This window comes from Ascaphus truei, chromosome 1, assembly GCF_040206685.1.
Source record: "Ascaphus truei isolate aAscTru1 chromosome 1, aAscTru1.hap1, whole genome shotgun sequence".
Classification (NCBI taxonomy): domain Eukaryota; kingdom Metazoa; phylum Chordata; class Amphibia; order Anura; family Ascaphidae; genus Ascaphus; species Ascaphus truei.
In genome coordinates, this window is record NC_134483.1 from 85,647,078 (window position 1) to 85,668,550 (window position 21,473).

The 21,473-nt window shown below is 46.8% G+C and overlaps 1 protein-coding gene across 4 annotated transcripts in view; it reads left to right on the forward strand.

Annotated features, from left to right (window-relative positions):
* Positions 1-21,473, forward strand: part of LHFPL2 (LHFPL tetraspan subfamily member 2) — a 176,141-nt gene that overhangs the window by 128,665 nt on the left and 26,003 nt on the right. For all 4 annotated transcript variants that reach the window (XM_075590912.1, XM_075590901.1, XM_075590934.1 and 1 more), the window contains one exon: positions 16,358-17,089. In XM_075590912.1, coding sequence (XP_075447027.1) covers positions 16,669-17,089 — 421 coding nt within the window. In that variant the 5' untranslated portion in view covers positions 16,358-16,668. The remainder of the gene's footprint in view (positions 1-16,357; positions 17,090-21,473) is intronic.

Genomic DNA, 21,473 nt, shown 5'->3' on the forward strand with positions numbered 1-21,473 from the left:
GCCTGTCCCTGATTGGAGGAGCAGAGAGCCAATCCGAGGACAGCAGGAACGGAGCCCACACCCCGGCGGCCCAGAGACGTCTGTGTGACTGTCCTTCCTGGCAATAAGGTAAGGACACATATTGGGGGGTCAGGGTGAGATGGTGAGAGGATGGGGGGGATGGTGAGAGGATGGAGGGGGGGGTAAAATGGTGACAGGATGGAGGGCCAGGGTGAGATGGTGACAGGATGGGGGGGCCAGGGTGAGATGGTGACAGGATGGGGGGCCAGGGTGAGATGGTGAGAGGATGAGGGGGCCAGGGTGAGATGGTGACAGGATGGGGGGGCCAGGGTGAGATGGTGAGAGGATGAGGGGGCCAGGGTGAGATGGTGACAGGATGGGGGGGGCCAAGGTGAGATGGTGTCAGGATGGGGGGGGGGCAAGGTGAGAAGATGATGAGGAGGGGGGAATGAGGATAATGCGGTGGGGGGGGTAAGATTGTGATGGGGCCAGCCTGGGGAGATGAGATCATATGATGGGGGATATTTTAAATGTATTGGGGAGGAGGGGTATATTTAAAATGTATTGGGAGGTTGGGGTATATTTTAAATGTATTGGGAGGATATTTTTTTTAATGTATATGGGGGGAGGTGGGGGTATTTTTTAAAATGTATTTGGGGGGAGGTGGGGATATTTTTAAAATGTATTCAGGGGGTGGTGAGGGTATTTTTAAAATGTATTCAGGGGTGTGGGGATGTTTTTAAATGTAATTGTGGGGCGAGGGGTTATTTTTTATATGCATTTGTGGGGCGTGGGGGTATTTTTTATGTATTCGGGGGGCGTGGGTGTCCAGTATTTTTGGACAAGCCACCTGGCAACCCTGCCTGCAAACTCAGAAGCCTGGGAAATAAACACACATACAGTACTGCCCCTGCAAGCTCAGAACCCTGGGAAATAAACACACATACAGTACTGCCCCTGCAAGCTCAGAACCCTGGGAAATAAACACACATACAGTACTGCCCCTGCAAGCTCAGAACCCTGGGAAATAAACGCACCCTGCCAGCTCACAACCCTGGGAAATAAGCACACATACAGTACTGCCCCTGCAAGCTCAGAACCCTGGGAAATAAACGCACCCTGCCAGCTCAGAACCCTGGGAAATAAGCACACATACAGTACTGCCCCTGCAAGCTCAGAACCCTGGGAAATAAACGCACCCTGCCAGCTCAGAACCCTGGGAAATAATGGTAGTGTCAGTTCCCAATGTATGTTTTTGATTTTTCCAAGATTTGTTTTGATAGATTTTCTTAGCAATATAATAAGGTATCTTATTTCACCTCCCTAGTTTTACCTCTGTTCATTGATTTTTATTAAAAAGAAAAGAAAAAAATTGCCTAAACTAATGACTGCTAATCCCCTCTCGCTTGGTGACACTAGAAGAACCTTATCTGAGTAGATAAGGTGGGACATTTGTTTTCTGATAAAATATTTTTTCGTTTGCGTGGTGGGGTGGAGAAAGTGAGAATAAACAGCAGGAGTTGCCAACACTTTATTGCATGGCCTTTTCAAATTAAAATAAAAAACACGAAAACAAGGTTGGTAATCAGCTTTTAAAGGACCTCACATGGAGCTAGCTTTCAAAATAGGTAAGTGCAAGAAATGTATGTCCGACATTAAAGGGGCAGTTAGGTGACCTTCAATGACTTTCCTACCTAATATATATTTGTAAGACGGCTACAAACCCTGACACATTGGTATGTATTGTGAACAATCAGATAACAGCTTTACAATAGTCCAACTCTGTAGGCAGAAGCAACCTTGGAGGTTATTCATTAAACACTGACAGTGCCAATTGGGGCACTATCGCACGGATAATGTTTCCGAGTGGTTGTGCCACGATAAGCAGTGTAATGAAAACCCCACTTGTCCCCACTCATGATGTAGAGTAGACCAGGGTTTCCCAAACTTTTTTTTCCGTGACCCGGTTATTTTTGAACTTCTCCTTCGTGACCCACTAAAAATTTTATCGCCTATACTGGCCTATAGGGCCTGCACAGACACACACACAGCCACTGATACACACACACACACACAGCCACTGACACACGCAGCCACTGACACACACACTGATACACACACAGCCACTGATACACACACACGCAGCCACTGACACACACACAGACGCAGCCACACAGAGACACGGCTACACACACACACACACACACACAGACACTGATACACACACACACACAGACACTGATACACACACACACAGACACTGATACACACACACACACTGATACACACAGACACTGATACACACAGACACACAGACACTGATACACACACACACACAGACACTGATACACACACACACAGACACTGCTACACACACACACAGACACTGATACACACACACACACTGATACACAGACACTAATACACACACACACACACTGATACTGATACACACACACACTGATATATACACACACACACACACACACACACACACACTGATACAGATACACACACACACACACACTCGCTCTCCCCTATATGCACAGAGACACAAACAGTGAATTACAGGCAATGACGGATGTGAGTGACTGGAGGGGGGGCCAGGGACTGGGTGGGTGGGGCAGGGGGGGGACTGGGTGGGTGAGGGGGAGGGGGGACTGGGACTGGGGGGGAGGACTGGGGGGATGGGAGGGGGGACTGGGTGGGTGGGGGGGGAGGGGGGACTGGGTGGGTGGGTGGGGGGACTGGGTGGGTGGGGGGGAGGGGGGACTGGGTGGGGGGACTGGGACACTTGGGTGGGAGGCAGTGACTGGGTGGGTGTGTGGGAGACGGTGGGTGAGTGACTGGGTGGGTGGGAGACAGTGGGTGGGTGGGTGGGTGACAGTGACTGGGTGGGTGACAGTGACTTTGACAGTGACTGGGTGGGTGGGTGACAGTGACTGGGTGGGTGGGTGACAGTGACTGGGTGGGTGGGTGACAGTGACTGGGTGGGTGGGTGACAGTTACTGGGTTTGACAGTGACTGGGTATGACAGTGACTGGGTGGGTGGGTGACAGTGACTGGGTGGGTGGGTGACAGTGACTGGGTGGGTGACAGTGACTTGACAGTGACTGGGTGGGTGGGTGACAGTGACTGGGTGGGTGACAATGACTGGGTGGGTGACAGTGACTGGGTGGGTGACAGTGACTGGGTGGGTGGGTGAGTGACTGACTGGGTGGGTGACAGTGACTGGGTGGGTGGGTGACAGTGACTTTGGGTGACAGTAACTGGGGGTTGACAGTGACGGTGGGTGAGTGACTGGGTGGGTGGGTGGGTGACAGTGACTGGGTGGGTGACAGTGACTTTGACAGTGACTGGGTGGGTGACAGTGGGTGGGTGGGTGACAGTTACTGGGTTTGACAGTGACTGGGTATGACAGTGACTGGGTGGGTGGGTGGGTGACAGTGACTGGGTGGGTGGGTGACAGTGACTGGGTGGGTGACAGTGACTTGACAGTGACTGGGTGGGTGGGTGACAGTGACTGGGTGGGTGACAATGACTGGGTGGGTGACAGTGACTGGGTGGGTGGGTGACAGTGACTGGGTTGAGTGACTGACTGGGTGGGTGACAGTGACTTTGGGTGACAGTAACTGGGGGTTGACAGTGACGGTGGGTGAGTGACTGGGTGGGTGGGTGGGTGACAGTGACTGGGTGGGTGACAGTGACTTTGACAGTGACTGGGTGGGTGACAGTGACTGGGTGGGTGGGTGACAGTGACTGGGTGGGTGACAATGACTGGGTGGGTGACAGTGACTGGGTGGGTGGGTGACAGTGACTGGGTTGAGTGACTGACTGGGTGGGTGACAGTGACTTTGGGTGACAGTAACTGGGGGTTGACAGTGACGGTGGGTGAGTGACTGGGTGGGTGGGTGGGTGACAGTGACTGGGTGGGTGACAGTGACTTTGACAGTGACTGGGTGGGTGACAGTGACTGGGTGGGTGGGTGACAGTTACTGGGTTTGACAGTGACTGGGTTTGACAGTGACTGGGTGGGTGGGTGACAGTGACTGGGTGGGTGACAATGACTGGGTGGGTGACAGTGACTGGGTGGGTGGGTGAGTGACAGTGACTGGGTGGGTGGGTGACAGTGACTTTGGGTGACAGTAACTGGGTTGGTGACAGTGACTGGGTGGGTGACAGTGACACTTGACAGTGACTTTGACAGTGACTGGGTGGGGTGACTTACCTTGCCGCCGGACGCTTTCCCCTGCTGCCCCCGATATCCCCTGCTGCCCCCGATATCCCCTGCTGCCCGGGACGGGAGGTGGGCTTGGGGGTACGGGAGGTGGGCTCGGGAGGGGGTGCCACGGGAGGTGAGCTCGGGAGGGGGTGGCACGGGAGGTGAGCTCGGGAGGGGGTGGCACGGGAGGTGAGCTCGGGAGGGGGTGCCACGGGAGGTGAGCTCGGGAGGGGGTGCCACGGGAGGTGAGCTCGGGAGGGGGTGGCACGGGAGGTGAGCTCGGGAGGGGGTGGCACGGGAGGTGAGCTCGGGAGGGGGTGGCACGGGAGGTGGGCTCAGGAGGGGGGTGCCACGGGAGGTGGGCTCGGGAGGGGGTGCCACGGGAGGTGGGCTCGGGAGGAGGTGCCACGGGAGGTGAGCTCTGGAAGCGGGTCGCGGGAGGAAGCGGGCCGCAGAGGACTTCCTCCTCCGTCCCACGTTGGGAGCGGGGGGGGGAGGAAGGGAGCGGGGGGGAGGAAGGGAGCAGGCCCTGCTTGCCCTGCGCGTGCGCGGGGGGAATCGCTGCCATTTTTTTTAACTCGAGCGGGGGGGGGCGGACGGGAGACACCGCGCGCCCAGCCTCGCTGCGACCCGGCACCGGGCCACGGCACCAAAATTGCCGGGTCGCAGCGAGGCTGGCCGCGCGGTTTCTCCCGTCCGCCCCCCCCCCCCCCCGCTCGAGTTTCCATTTGGGAAACGCTGGAGTAGACCATTGATGACACTGGGTCCAGCCCCACATTGTCATCATTATGGGAATATTTTGTTTAAGGACATGCATGGTTCAAAACTTGTAGAGAAAACTGCCCTATGGGACCCCATGCAGGATGCACCAGAAAACATGTTGTACTGTACTGTGTTATATGGAGGGTGTTTGTGCTACTTTTTCTCATGCAGCGATTCTATACCTTTATTGTAAACAATAAGGCGACCGACTGCCGTACAGCTTAGACTTCATTATTCACTGCTGGTGACGATAATTCTTGCACATACAAACAACTGCATAAGTCTATCCCTTAAAAGGAATGCTTATGCCATGGTTTACAATAAAAACGGCTTGCACTAAAATAATTTGAACATTTATTTATTGAGCCATTTCTTATTTATTGTGTCAGGATGAAATGAATCGCTGATCCATTGCATCCTAATGTGTTGTATTTGCGTCGTTTACAGTGTGAAGTGAACTGTTTGGCATTGCAGCCTTCTCTCCAAATTCCCACCCAGAAAAGTAAATACGAACTTTGTTCCTGTGAGTTGTGCAAGCAAACTTCCCCTGATTTACTGTAACTGTTCTAGTTGATCTGTTACTCGTTAAGACTTTGCCTTACATGCACACAGCCCCTTTTGTAGCAGGATCTGGTATCTTTCAGATGCAACTAAGAATAACCGGGTTACTGAAATTCATGTTAAAAAAAAAATTGGCAGCAGTTTATTTGTGTATTTAAGCATATTATACAGCATGAACCTCCATTGAGGGATTATACAGAAAAAATGTAGGGATCTCCTCTCTAAAGTATTATTTCCGTCAAGATTTTAAAACGACTCCCCAATGGTCCCAGCCCACCCACATTGCAAGAGGAAAGAGAGAGGACTTGTAGTAATAACACTGTGGCTGAAGTGGGTGGAACACGTTTCAGATGTTTCGTGACCTTGGCAAGACATTCTGACTTGAGACTTGTGCACCCAAATACATTATTTTATTTTATGATGTCACTAAACAGAGATCATGTTGGTCTATTAAGCGTTACCACAAACGGCCATCAACCTGCACATCACCCAATATATTTCCTGAACACGGCATAACTCTTCTGATCACAAGTAGCATTGTCTGTATTGTGGGGCACTCTCCTTCACCAGGAGTGGCCAACTCCAATCCTCAAGGGCCACCAACAGGCCAATTATTAGGGATATCCCTGCTTCAGCACAGGTGCTCAACCAGTGCCTCAGTCAGAATGAGTGAGCACCTGTGCTGAAGCAGGGATATCCCTAATACCTGGCCTGTTGATGGCTCTTGAGGACTGGAGTTGGCCACTCCTGTCCTATACTGTAAGCTGGAGGTCAGAGGCATTGGATATCCGCAAATCAGCGTAGCAGACCTTCCAAGTGCCTTTGCTAGAGAACTAGTTTATATCCGTTTCCATTTTGAGGGCCAGCCCATTATAGCAATAGTTTTTTTTGTTTTGCACCGAACAATAGAGAACTATGTGGCACACAACCGCTTTATATGATAATGTAGATGTCAGACCTACTGTAAATGCATGATATTCTGGACCTAAAAAAAATTAGTTACTAACTTGAAGCCTATGAGGATCAAACAAGTATATCCTGTAAACTACAGGTAGTCCTCGTTATCCAACGTTTCACTTTACAACGAATGGCATATCCATGTCACGGTTGTGCTCGCCACAAACTCGGGTCGGACCGCGTGGCTGAGGTAGGGTTGTAAAAGCACCGACCTTAAACCTCGCAGGCTGATCCGGATTGCGCAGTTCATAGTCGTACGTAGCAAGATCAGGATAGGAGAAGACAGCATCGTCGTTGGGCAAGCCAAGGTCAGGACAGGAGACATCAGGGTAAACGTAGTTCAAGCAGGAGTTCAGTAACCGGTAGTCAGGGGAACCCCGTTTCAGCTTATCAGCTCGGGGTATGACTCTGCGCGTGCGGCGACCATGGCCCATGGTACTGGTCTCAGGAGGTGGAAGGCAGACCAGATTTACACACCGCCTAGCTGCACGGTTAAACCAGTGCGCCGGCGCAAGAGTCCTGAGCGGGTTAGGGAATCCTCTGTAGCAGCGCAGGAACCAGGACACGGCCTCTCTAGATTAGGGAAAGAGTAGACCCCAGGAACCAGGAAGCTGTAGATATACAGGGAAACCTCCGCTTCAGTGCAGGAATCCAGGAGACTGAAGGACGCAGGGGCGAAACCTCCGCTTCAGTGCAGGAATCCAGGAGGCTGAAGGACGCAGGGACGAAACCTCTGCTTCAGCACAGGAGAACAGGAAGCTGACGGACGCAGGGACGAAACCTCTGCTTCAGCACAGGAGAACAGGAAGCTGAAGGGCGCAAGGGAAACCTCCGCTTCAGCACAAGGGAACAAGCAAGAGCTTGTGGCAGAACAGTTGGTGACATCCGGTAAGGGCTATGCTCGGCAAGGAGCATTATGGGAAGGCAATACTTAAAGGCCAGCAGGCCAATCCCCAGCGGGGGTGTGAAGGTATTGTTCCAATGAATGAATGCAAGTCTAGGTTGCATAATAGGCTGCACAGCTGCAGTAGATACCAGAGGGAGTGTGTATAGCTTTTGGTGAGTGAATCCAGGCTGCAGCAAACACCAGGAGAGCTGCTCCAGAATTGCACCGGTCTGCAAGGTAAGGTAACCAGTAACCCGCGGAGCGGATTCCTGACAGTATCCCCCCCTTCACGTGAGACCTCCGGGCGAACATGAACACTCATAGAGTTGGAGGACCGGGAATTGTTGCTGAACCGTCTAGGATTGGGGTTAGAGTCGTGGTCCAGGGACTCGTGGTTAACACTTAGTGTACTCCCACCCCCCGGTGAGAACTGCGGCCAGACAGGGTCATCCATGGGTCTTGGGGACATTGAGTTGTTCCTAAAATTCCTTAGGTGGAAAGGACATCCGTAAACGAGCAGTTCTTTGGTGAGTAAAGTTCTAGGATATGAGATAGATGGAAGAAACATCCTTGGTACATGGCTCGCCTCGCAAAATGTCTTGGAAATCCTGGGCTGTGAAGAACCAGAGGGCTCCAGGGCAGCAACGGAAGAAGGACCCCCACTGAAAGCCCAGTCCTTAATAAAGGAATCGGAATCTAGGATCAGCGGCCCTGCTAGTTGATCGAATACACCAGGAGGAACTTTGTAACAGAAAAAGTCTTGGCTGACCACTGTATGTTGGAATTTGCGAGGAATTTTTCCTCTAGAAGGCTCCCAGGTAATGGTTAGTAAGGGTATTGGCTGGTTGGAAGCTTCTCCCGGTATAGGTATGGAAGGTGACAAGGCAAGCAGTAAACCAGGCATAGGGGCCGAAATCTTGGGATACGTACAGAGTATCTCCAACTGAGAGGAGATACCAGGGGCAACCGAAAAATCCGAGGGCCCAAACCATGGTTTAGCAGAAGCAGATAAGCAAACAGTAGCGCTCTCTAATACTGGGAAATCTTCATTGGAAGATAGTATTGTCAGTGGATCAGGAATAGACCTTGGAATTTTCCTATCAGGAACTAGAGAAAAAGGCAGAGCCAGGGTAGTGGCGGGAGGGAAACTAACATCAGAAGCTGAAATTTGTACCTCAGTGACAGAGACCTGAGAATCAACAAGCAGCAAGTATGAACTATGAAAACTCTTAATGACAGGCACCTTAAGAGTACAAGGAGTCTTTTCTGAAACTGCAATGGCCCTAACCACAGGGGTGCCTAACCTGACACAAACAGGAATAGGTGTGTTTTCTAATGCAAAATCTCTGACCCCAGGACTCCTAACAGATAGTAAGGGTGTCTGGGTTTGATTAGAGAAAAAATCAGATGTATTGGTAAGTGACTTAGAAACAATTACAGAGGTTCTAGATTTGCTGGACATGTGAGAAAAAATACCCTTTAAGACAGGAGCTATAATCTCCTCCCAGAGTAAGCCCATGTTAGCTGGGGCATTTTTAGACACAGTACTGAGGGACTGGGTCTCAGCAAAGGCAGGACAGCTAAATAGCTCAGATTTAAACCCTAAGACTTGTAATATATGCATGGTGACCTCAGACAGTACTAAGGGAGTGACTACAGATATGCTGAACCCTGAAGGATTAGCCTGGACAGAGAAATCAGGGGGACCCCCAGTCAGGCTAACCATTGTAGGAAGAGATTCAGAATCTGAAGGAAAATCATTACCTCTCAGAGTCTCAGGGCCAGTAAGACACAATTCAGGGAGAGGGGAAACAGTGTGCAGGCTTCTTACTAGTTTAAATGAAAAGGCGTCACTTTTGAGAGAAAGCCATGTGTCAGCAAACCCTCCTGGAAACACAACATGAACCCCAGGAGAGACATATAGACTACTGAATGCTTTTAATCCTAAGCTTAGAGACGAGGAGAACCCAGACAGTACACGGGGTTTAAACCTAACAGTACTGGTCTCTGAAGTAGGTATTTGGTAAGGAATGTCTGGGAAATCAAAAATGACTGCAGATTCCACAATGTGGGAACTATGCACTGAAGCAGGGATCACCGCTCTCTGGGCGACAGACTGGTTCAGTGAAATACCCGGGAGGAGGAACTCTGTGGCTAAGCTTAGGGGAAACCCTGACTCCTGAATACATTTTACAGGAACCAGAACTTTAGCTGAAGTCTCCGCAGGTGAAACTGCGGAAACTTGAGCTGAAGCAGGGGATTTATAGCAAAGAATTTCTAAGGAATCCTTAAGGTTAGGGGAATCCTTCAATGCAACCTCTGCTGTCTGACTTGTGGACTCATTCTCTGAGGCTAAAGCAAAGGCATTAACTTGGAGGCAGCAAGAATCTACAGGGGTTAATTCAGACCATACCTGAGAGTAAAACATAGCTAGCCTTCTCTCTGAATTGGGGAAGACCAGGGATCTCTCTTCTGGTGCTAGGGGCGTGACCTTAGCTGGCAGAGAACAGGGAATTACAAAAGGAAACTCAGAGAACTGCCCCCCAAGGGTTAATACAGAAATGACCCTGGGAAAAGAACTTAGGGATTCTTTCTCTGACGGGGAAAGCGCACAGGCCTGATTGGCTGGGGTTATAATAGACATATCATTGGAATCAGGGCACCCGGGCAAACAATCAGGGCTAGGGACCGTGGCAGTAACTACATTGGAGAGCAATGCTAGTGGGACAGTTTTGGCATTTCCTGGAGAGGAAGGTATGTCCTCAGGTTTAGCAACAGGACTGGCAGCAGAGCGGGGCCGCCAAGCGTCAGCGCAGCTGGCGAGGAGGGAATCCTGTTCTCTTATGCAAATGTCCAATGCCGTGGAAAGTAAGCAGAGTATCTTTTGTACGTGAGCAAGTATGAGCAGAGAATCCTCTGGTACTACGTGAATGTCCAATGATAAGGCCAGGGCATGGAGTGTATTACAGGCGTTGGCCAGTTTCACAGGGTGCACATTATCCCAGGATAAAGGGGAATCAGGGAAGAGAATACTAGCGGCCAGAAGCTGTTTTACGTCCTTGAGGCGATAAGCCTTCAAAAAGAGATCCTTACGGCATTTTTTTTGCAAAGGGGTTAAACCTTCAAACATAAACGGATCTTTCATCTGAGGTAGTATTTCGCATAGGAACTGGTATTCACACTGGGACTGGTTTTCAGACTGGGACAGGTTTTCAGACAGAAACTTACCAACCCACACCACAGGACGGTCCGAGTTTGTGGGGCCGAGCATACTGTCACGGTTGTGCTCGCCACAAACTCGGGTCGGACCGCGTGGCTGAGGTAGGGTTGTAAAAGCACCGACCTTAAACCTCGCAGGCTGATCCGGATTGCGCAGTTCATAGTCGTACGTAGCAAGATCAGGATAGGAGAAGACAGCATCGTCGTTGGGCAAGCCAAGGTCAGGACAGGAGACATCAGGGTAAACGTAGTTCAAGCAGGAGTTCAGTAACCGGTAGTCAGGGGAACCCCGTTTCAGCTTATCAGCTCGGGGTATGACTCTGCGCGTGCGGCGACCATGGCCCATGGTACTGGTCTCAGGAGGTGGAAGGCAGACCAGATTTACACACCGCCTAGCTGCACGGTTAAACCAGTGCGCCGGCGCAAGAGTCCTGAGCGGGTTAGGGAATCCTCTGTAGCAGCGCAGGAACCAGGACACGGCCTCTCTAGATTAGGGAAAGAGTAGACCCCAGGAACCAGGAAGCTGTAGATATACAGGGAAACCTCCGCTTCAGTGCAGGAATCCAGGAGACTGAAGGACGCAGGGGCGAAACCTCCGCTTCAGTGCAGGAATCCAGGAGGCTGAAGGACGCAGGGACGAAACCTCTGCTTCAGCACAGGAGAACAGGAAGCTGACGGACGCAGGGACGAAACCTCTGCTTCAGCACAGGAGAACAGGAAGCTGAAGGGCGCAAGGGAAACCTCCGCTTCAGCACAAGGGAACAAGCAAGAGCTTGTGGCAGAACAGTTGGTGACATCCGGTAAGGGCTATGCTCGGCAAGGAGCATTATGGGAAGGCAATACTTAAAGGCCAGCAGGCCAATCCCCAGCGGGGGTGTGAAGGTATTGCTCCAATGAATGAATGCAAGTCTAGGTTGCATAATAGGCTGCACAGCTGCAGTAGATACCCGAGGGAGTGTGTATAGCTTTTGGTGAGTGAATCCAGGCTGCAGCAAACACCAGGAGAGCTGCTCCAGAATTGCACCGGTCTGCAAGGTAAGGTAACCAGTAACCCGCGGAGCGGATTCCTGACAATCCAACGCTTTACAATGCCACCCTATGGGCCATTTTTCAACGCCTGAATGCGTTATCTAACGCTCACTGCCACTGATTAACATGGCCCTTGCAAGGTCTGCTACGCTGATTTGTGGATATCCAATGCCTCTGACCTCCAGCTTACAGTATAGGACAGGAGTGGCCAACTCCAGTCCTCAAGAGCCATCAACATGCCACTTTACAACGGTGTTACTATCCAACGCTACTTCCAGAACGGATTCCTTTGGATAACCGAGGACCGCCTGTATGTGTGTTTTCAATGTCATTTGCAATAACTTCCTTTTTTTTTTAATGTCCCCTTATTTCCCCCAAATTTTTTAATAATGGCCTATTTTATTTATACATAAAACTAGCGGAGGTGTACACCGCACAGTAAGTAATTTGTTACAGCCATAATTAATCTCCAAGGCGCGCACGGTCTAATTGGTTTAGAAAAGATAAGATCAACTAAACTCTGCTGGGTCCTATCACTCACAATGGCCCATTCTCTTTGACCAGTTGTCCCTCTCTTTGTTTTTGTTTGTCCTCAGAGTTTACTTTTTATTTTTCCTGTATGATTTGTAAGACTTCCAGTTTTGGAAGCCCATTGCTTTTCTGGGCATCAATTTAGTCCACAAGGCTACAGCACTACAAGCAAATAATTAGAACGGGCGTCCAGTAATGATATTGATTTGGAATTTCCCTCTTGCACAGCTTTACATTGGTGTTGTATGACCAGATGTATCAATCAACATATCTACTTGTTTTTATTCTTAAGTACTTTAAAAAGTATAGCCAAACGCTTTCCCACAAACTGGCATAAATAATGCTTTAAACTCGCATGACCATATCAATAAAGGGGCGACTGAAATGGGAGAGTGCTGCAGCGCACATGCAACAACACACGCGGGGTCTCTTGACAAGGCTTATTTATTAAGCCTTAAAACATACAGCACACAAAACAAAATAGCTTTTCTTCAGCAAAAAAAAACAAAATAGCTTATCTTCAGCATGGCAAATAAAGCAGGTTCTCTTCAGCATGCAAACAAAACAGATTTTCTTCAGCATGCAGGACACAACAGTTCATCAAAAAAATGTACTTTGCAAACAGACCTTATATCAGTAATCTCTTCAGTAACTCACTCCTGTCTCCTGACCAGCTAGCTGCATGTGTGAACATCCTGGGTTTTTTAACACACTTTGATTATGCAGCTGGTATTCAACTAATTGCCATGAGCTTCCCAGCTGAAGATAACCTCGTCACTGCTGCACTGCAGACTAAACATATGTCTGGCAGGTATATAGCTGGTGGCTTTTATTTACCCTGTCACAGAGAGGATCTACCAAAACAACGAAAAGTGTGTTTTGGTGCAATTAGTCCCGTCCTCCCTCTTTTTTTTTTTTTTTTTTTTTACGTATTGCATTTATATATAAGAAGCTTGTTTGTACGTGCAGATTGTTCAAATGTTTATTCCACCCCCAAACTGTCGGATTATTTAGCATAAATCAAAGGAAAAACACGGGGCAAATTAAGTGCAGAATTTAATCCATCCCATTATACTATGTGCATCTGGTGACTCCTCCCATGCACAATCCTCAAACTGCAAACACGTGCAAAATTGGGGCAACGGGCCTTAATATTTTGGTGCCAAGAGCAGCAAAATAAACATTTCCCTTCGCCTTATTTTTTGCTCAAAAAATCGCCATGATACATTTTCCTGGTAATCTTTTCCCTATGGCAAACCTCTCAAGGGTCCCAGTTTGTACAGCACGGCCCGTGTTTCTCACGCTCTCCTAGGATTACCTGCGTGCTGATTCGTTAGAGATGGGGGTGGCCAAGCCCAGTCCTCAAGGGCCACCAACAGACCAGGAATTCGGGATATCCCTGCTTCAGCACAGGTGGCTCAGTCATTGTGAAGCAGCGATATCCTTAAAATCTGACCTGTTGGGGGCCCTCGAAGACTGGGGTTGGTCACTCCTGAATTTCAGTGTTGAGGCCCAATAATCTGGAAAACGTCATTGTTATTGTATCCGAATATTTAATTCTGTGAAAACAAGAATTCCAACTAATATCACCTTTAGTAAAAAAATAGAAAAGAAAGTGCAAAAACGCCAATAGTGTTATCCTGTTTAATAACAAACTTGAAATAAGGGGAAAGTATTGGACAAGTATTAAAAAGTAACCGTGCTCATGCATAAAAGGGGAGTCTGTATCCGTAGCCCTCTGAGGCTTCCTCCTTGCTGCTCCCGATGAAGGGGCGAAACGCGTTGGGAAGCAGTGCGGTCCCATGCATCCGAGGCCCCGTCCTTGTGTTGAACTCTGTGAACTTTGTACCAATGATATACTCTGGGCTGGGAGAGGCATGGAGGAAGCCTCAGAGGCAGCTACGGATACACAGTAACGCCCAACTCCCCTTTTATGATTGAGTGCGGTTACTTTTTATACGTGTAAGTGCAATACTTACCATTATTTTAAGTTTGTTATTAAATTGAATCACGCTATTGGCGTATTTGCCGTTTCTTCTATTTCTATGTGACCAGCTAAGAGTCTTGAAGCCCCTCAGATGCTAATGCCAGGAACGGAGAAGGAGGTGGAGTAACCTCTGAGAAATCTAGCCTGGACAGCGGGATCCAGGGTTTACATTGGCATCTATATATTTGGTTTTGGAAACTATTAGTGATCACGTTATTTTTTTTTATGACTAAATGTACTTTTTCTCGTATTTTTTTAAAAATTATTTTCCTCAACTTTTTCTTACACTTTGAGAAGTTTTTTCATGTGTAGTCTAGTTATAAAATAACTAGAACAGCTGTGCCGATGATCACAGTGAAAATTTAAATAGCACAAGCCTTATAGCGGTGATTTGTTACAACTTTACCTTTTAATTATACAGTATATTACTTTTTCCACCCTCTTCAAAATTGGTGAAGGGTTTGTAATGTTGTGCACATATTCTCTGGAGAGTACTTTCCTTTTTTTTTTTTTTAACTGTAAATCACTTTTAGTTATGACTTCTATACAGATGATATATAGGTAAATATATCCACTCAAAGCCTCACACTTCCAATCCTGTCACAGGTGTCTGATTGCCTGTCGGCTACATCCCAATGGATGGCATGCCTTTGCCACAAACTCGATGTCTAAAACTGAACTCCTTGTATTTACTCCTTAGCCTGGCCCAATATTCTGTCTTTGTATCACAGAAAACTGAACCACCATCTATCCGGTCGTCAAAGCACTTTGCCGAAGTGTGACATCTGACTCCTCTCTCTTTCCATTCATATTCATGCTCTGGCTAAGATGTGTCACTTCTTCCTCTTTAACATTACCAAGATCAACCCTTTCCTCTGTCACACTTCTGCATGCCCGTATCCTCTCCTATATGGATTATTGTAACCTATTACAAACAGGCCTTCCCACATTACTACTTTCTCTTTTGCAATATAGCAAACATTCTGCAGCCAGAATCATTTCACTTTTTCACCTTCACATTTCCATTTTTTTCCTGCTCATCTCGTCCTTTAATCCCTCTCCTATTTCCCCATGAAGTTCTGGATCAGTTACAAAGTTCTGCTTCTTACCTTCAAGGCTCTCGTTAGATATGAGCTTTGATCTCTCGTTATCTCACTGCTTATCTCCTGTGTTCTGCGCAGAACTGCCCCCATTTCCACACCTTTCACTTCTTCTGCACTCTCGATCACGCTGTCTTTTTAAACCTCATTTTCCCTCTCTGCCCCTTACCTGTGTAACTCCCTCACACGTTGTATACGCGAAGCACCTTCTCCCACCACCTAGAAGTCAAACCTAAAAACATACTTTCTCAATGAAGCATGTCACTAGTCTGAACTCATGACTACTGTCCCACACCCTCAGTCAAACTTACCAATCATTGTGACCAAGCACTGCTATCTCCTGCACACACTCCTTCGCAAGCCATCCTTGTTAATCTCCCAACATACCACGTACTGTACTGTATGTAGGTTACGAGCGCCACAGTGAAGGGCTTTCCTATTGTCTGATCTTGTTTTGTTGCACTTTTTTACTGTATTATATTTTTCTGTATTGTACACTGTTGGTGCGATATATATATATATATATATATATATATATATATATATATATATATATATATATATAATTTGCATTTGCTTACCCTTTACATGCCTTTCTTCTATCTCTGAGGAGGAAGAGTGAGTGGTGATATATATTTTCCCAATATGTTCCTGGCTCTGTTTTTTTTGTTTGTTTTTCTTTTAACACCACCATGTGAATAACAAAGCAAAGGAAACGTGTGACCTAATTGTGTCATTCAATTAATTATTTTTCGCAGAACCCAGAGCAACAAACAACTAATATAAAATACTCTGCGTGCCAAACAACCCCCCTGTATGAATCAGAACATAGCTGGATATCAAGTATTCGTAGTTTTGGTCTCTAGTTTTCCCGATTTAAAATGACTATAACCTGAATAACATGTTCAGCGTAAACCAGAATAAGAGATGTATCCAGTCTGTGCGGCTCTGATTCATTACAGTTTGGATGTGAAATCTGTGTTTGTCCAGCCCCTGTTAAAAGTCCCGCATGCTGATTTTGATAGATTGTGGCAGTGATAAGGGGTGTAGCTGTTCTGTCAGCAGAGCTAACCCTTTTTACTCTGTTTCCCTCTCTCCTATAGGTTTGTGATGTCAGTCCTGTGGGCAGTGCTTGGGAACTCCCATACCACATCGCAGCATCATGTTTCAGTATGAATATTAGAACGGGAGAACACTGCAGCCAAAGAAGAAGGGGAAAACTTGTTCATTGAATACAAATCGCTGCCTGGATTACAAAACCTTGTGACAGTGTTCATCTGCATAGACAGTGCATTTCTGTCTCTTCCCTCCCCCCCCCACCCCCTTTATTTCAGAAAAGGAGAAGACTAACCAACTTAATTTATCTTTTATACCTCGACTTCACCACATCTGGCAGCAATCAGTGGACTCCACCATGTGTCATGTCATTGTAACATGCCGCTCAATGCTATGGACCATCCTGAGTATTGTAGTGGCCTTCGGAGAGCTCATTGCATTCATGAGTGCAGACTGGATGATTGGCAAAGCAAAAAACACCGAAACCGACAACAGGACTGGTGGCCAACACGAATCTTACCGTCCGACACTGGGCATATACGGACGCTGCATTAAAATGCCTCAAGTGCAGTATTTTAGGAAAGATACCCTCTGTGGTCCTTACGCGGAGAATTTCAATGAGATTGCTAGTGGCTTCTGGCAAGCTACAGCTATTTTTTTAGCAGTGGGGATCTCCATCCTATGCGTTGTGGCATTTGTGTCTGTTTTTACTATGTGTGTGCAAAGTGTTATGAAGAAAAGCATTTTTAATGTTTGCGGGCTGCTACAAGGAATTGCAGGTACGTAAAGTGACAAAGCCTGACCTATATGTGCTGTGTGCTGAATGTGAATAGGTTGATTTGGGCATCAATATTTATTAGCTGTTTAGTTACCCTAGGGCAGGGGTGGCCAACGCCAGCCTCCAACGGCCACTAACAGGTCAGGTTTTCCGGATATCCCTGCTTCAGCACGGGTGGTTCAATCAGTGGCTCAGTTGTTGCTGGGCCACGTGCTGAAGCAGTGATATCCAGAAAACCTGACTTGTTGGTGGCCCTTGAGAACTGAAGTTGGCCACTCCTGCCCTAGGGTAACCAGGGGGGATATCCATATATGCAAGATACATGGGACACAATATAAGGTATTATTGAAACTGCTGTATTGTTATTACCGATGCCCAGATTAAGGAAGTTATGGAAATATACATATATTTTGCCAGTTTCATTATGTCTAATGAGCAAGAATGGCTGTTGCCGTTTCACGAATGTAGCTTTCGCACCCCCCCCCCCCCCCTCCCTGGGTCGTCACCATCATGTGAACGCTCCTCAACAGTCACATGAATGTCACGTTACTGGATAACGGGAACTGAAAATCGGCGTCCCCTTCCGTTTACATCGCATTTATAGGCCTTCTAGCACGCAAGCAAAAGCTCCACGACGTATGTTTACTACCTCATTGGATCCCTGGGTGCCAGATCTCAGGACGTAGTAACGATGTCATGGGGCAAAAGCAGCAATCCCACCTACTTGTTTATTTTTACCTATGGATTTCTTTACAGCTTTTCTAGAGCGGAACTGCTGTATCTTGAGGACTCCCACAAAGATTGACCTGTTTAGTATAATATACTGTATGTAACCGTCCAGTTTGGGATGGAAAACATCATGTTACTAGCCTTGCACTGCTGGGGAAAGGAAGATGTAATTGTGCATGGCTGCTTTCTTGTGAATTTCAGCAAGGTGTAATAAGGCTCATTTAGCAGTAGGTGTGTACCACAGATTAGACCTGGTGTGTGTATTATTTACTTAACCAAAACTCTCAGAGCTGAATGTTCATTCAACACTTTGAGGGCCACGGCCCCTTCGGAAACGCGTGGTCACAGGAGCGCTCTTGAAAGCGGTTACGTGACTGCGGCAGCCCTTACCCTGGAAGCAGAAGAAGAGTCGCCCTCCTCTTCCATTTTCCTTCACTGCAGATCGCGTGCTAGACTCAATGACGCAGTGACTGTCTTGAGGTACCGAAAGGGTTAAAGTTTGAAAAGTAATGGTCCGATAAGGCGAGTTGAGGGTTTTTTTTAACGTAATACCCACAAGGTCTATGTTTCCATAAAAAATAACCACTGACCACTGAATATGGATCTATATATCAGCTCTGAATTCTCAGTATATCACTGCTCGACTCTTGCAGTCTTTTCAAAACTGACCTCTTTCCCCAACCTTTGCACTACTGCTCTCACTCCTAAAGTCTTTTTGTTATCATATCTCTCCACCTCCCCCCTGACCCCCCCACACACACACCTCTAAAACGCCTTTGCACTCAGCATCCATCAAGCACCTCTTCTCCTCATCTTGAAGTCCAGTCTGAGAAAATACATTGTGTACAAAGCATTTCAATGACTTACACTCGTACTGTTTCCAACAGTCCCATCATTTCACTTTCCAACCATCTTGGTCAGACAATGCCTTTCAGTGCACTTCCTAACACCTGTCATTGTTAAGTCTTCCAAATATCCTTTTAGACTATAAGCTCTGCATTAAATATGCATGAGAGCACTTCTTAGGTTAGGTTCTGTTGACAGATTTAGTGAGGAAGTACATGGAAATGTGTTAAAATGGCTATTTTTACCCAAAACGGTATTGTTGTTTTTTTTAACAATATCTTTACCCAGATATAAAAAAAAAAAAAAAAAAAAATTTTAAGTCAAATTAAGTGGAATAATGCAACCATGTTTAAATAAGCATAAATAACTCCCCAAAGAAATTAGGAATAGCAGATAGAAATTAAGTAGTAGCTACAGCTGTACAGCATGTAATGAAAGGGACTAACTAGGAGTGACAAGGTCTTTATCCACTGACAAGACCTCCTGTGCTTTACCTGGGCTGTCACAGAAAGTGTTATATTATTGTCTTCAGTGTGAGGTGAATAGAAAAGACAGTGATGATTACTCTAGATCACACATTACATTAGTAAACCAATACCTGAAAGGTCAGTTTGTTTATTCCATAGCAACAGTTGCTATAATGGAAGTGCATGTCAATATTTGCAGCTGGTAATCTCATCTGTTCAGTCAGCTTCTGTCAAGATTTATTCTAGTTGACTCACAGCTGGTTTACACTGTTCGTACTTGAGCAGCATGCGTTCCTACAGCTGTGCGGCTGAATCATTATTACTGGTTATGTTGCTGCTGCTGTGTGACTGTGTACTGCCCCTTTTTCTCCAGGGGTTGCCAAAAGTGTTATTTTAATAGTAATGTCATATTATGAACACTTACATTTCTTTACGGTTTCTTTAAATGTTTAGGTTTTTTAAGTCTATAGATAACATGCAATCCCTTGTATGGCCCTTTTTAATTAGCATTTCCTTAGACTTTCAAGAGAACAAAGCTGCTTCTCCTTATTGCACATACAACTAACTTGCAATAGCCCTGATCGCTAGACTCTAGACACATTTTGCCTTGTGTGTACACACTCTTTCTCAACCTCCCTCTCATTTCTTAGCAGGGGAACCCGTCTCCAACGTTAGAATGTTCCCAAACGTATCCCATTGCTACAGAGTTCTGCTAGAAACCCATAATGTTTTTGTGTTCTACTTTTTCTCTTAAGCAAACATATCGGCGGTAAAAAAAAAGAGTCCTCTGATGCGTTTCGTACCTGTTTAAGACACTTTATCAAAGAAGCTTTGATAAACAGGTACGAAATGCGTCAGGCGGCTCTTTTTTTACCGCCGATATGTTTGCTTAAGAGCAGAATACATTGATTTTTTTATCTCGTGGTCTTGCGTCCAGCCTATTTTCTAACTGCAGTGTACATCGGTTCAGTGTACATCGGTTCTTTCTTCAGCCACTATTATAACAGGTTGCAACATAATGTTGGGGCTGGACCTACGAAAGACCGAGCCTTGGTTTGTAGACCTTCCACTACAAGATCAGATTCAATTCTGTCTTCTTCATTTAGGATTTTTTTTTGCTTTGGCTCTCTGCTTTCATAAAGCAAAGTACTTATTGTTCTCAATGTTCCATTCTTATTTATATTGGTATCACTCTACTTGGACAGGATGGTTGGTAACCTTGATGGTACATGGGATGTTTGAGCTGGTGACAGGTGCCACTAGATTGGGATTGTAGTAGGCGCAGGAAATGGGTTTTGATGCGGTTTGCCTGCTGAAAGTCATGTTTAAAGGATAACAACTATATTCTTTTCTAGGATTGCATGGCTTCGAATGCACGCCGATGGTAATTCATATCAGTGAAGACCTCCCCACACAGCTCTCACCACATGTCAAAACGTAATGAGATTAGCTTCTCAAATGAGCTGGTTTTGACATTATCTAACCCGTGAGACATTTAGCAGGCAACCACTTAGGTTGTATTGGACATGGGAAACTATTTTGAAGGTGCAGTCTCTCTTACTAATTCCTAATGGGGTTTTTTTGTTTTTTTTTAACAAATTGCCAGCGTACGTTTTACTTCTCAGCCTATCATCATCCTTGGGAAATCTTCCACTGGGTTTCTGTTTGAGATATGTTGACATAAAGGTGCCCTCCAAAGTGAATGAAACTTTTTTTTTTTTTTTATTATCATTTTTAAACAGAGGTTGGAAGCCGGGGTCTCCAGAGCGGAACCTCATTCATTTTAGCTCTGTGGACCCCCTTCCACGCTACTGGGGAAATGTGCACCCGGTGCTTCCTGATTGTTAAAATTCCCACATGTCACGCAGAACATGCATCACGGCCTCCAATTGGCCCGCGTCACGTGGGGGATTTTAAACTTCCAATTGTTTGCCATAGAGGGGAAGGAAGGCACCTTCCCCAGTAAGTGTCTCGAGAGCCAGGAGACTCCTTTTTTTCCACCCATAGGGCTGGGGGAATTCTGTAAGGGGAACTACTCCTTTAAATATTTTTGTTCTGTACAAAAAAGGCACAATGTTTTCAGTTTAGGAAGTGCTTTAAAGTGCAGCTTCGAACAACACAACTTTGGGATTGCTGCTTCAGTCTTTCCTTTGGTGTAGAAGCGTCAGTCTCCCCCTGTTATTAAAGTTGCATGTCTCATACGGTGCTATGTCGGAGTGCCCTCATTTTTCTGCAGCTTCGGATTGTTGCCTGGTAGGACTTCAAAAGACATGACCTATATTGGCTGCGTTTATTATTGGCATAGTTTACTTTGGTTTTTCCCTTTATGGTAAAACACAGTAG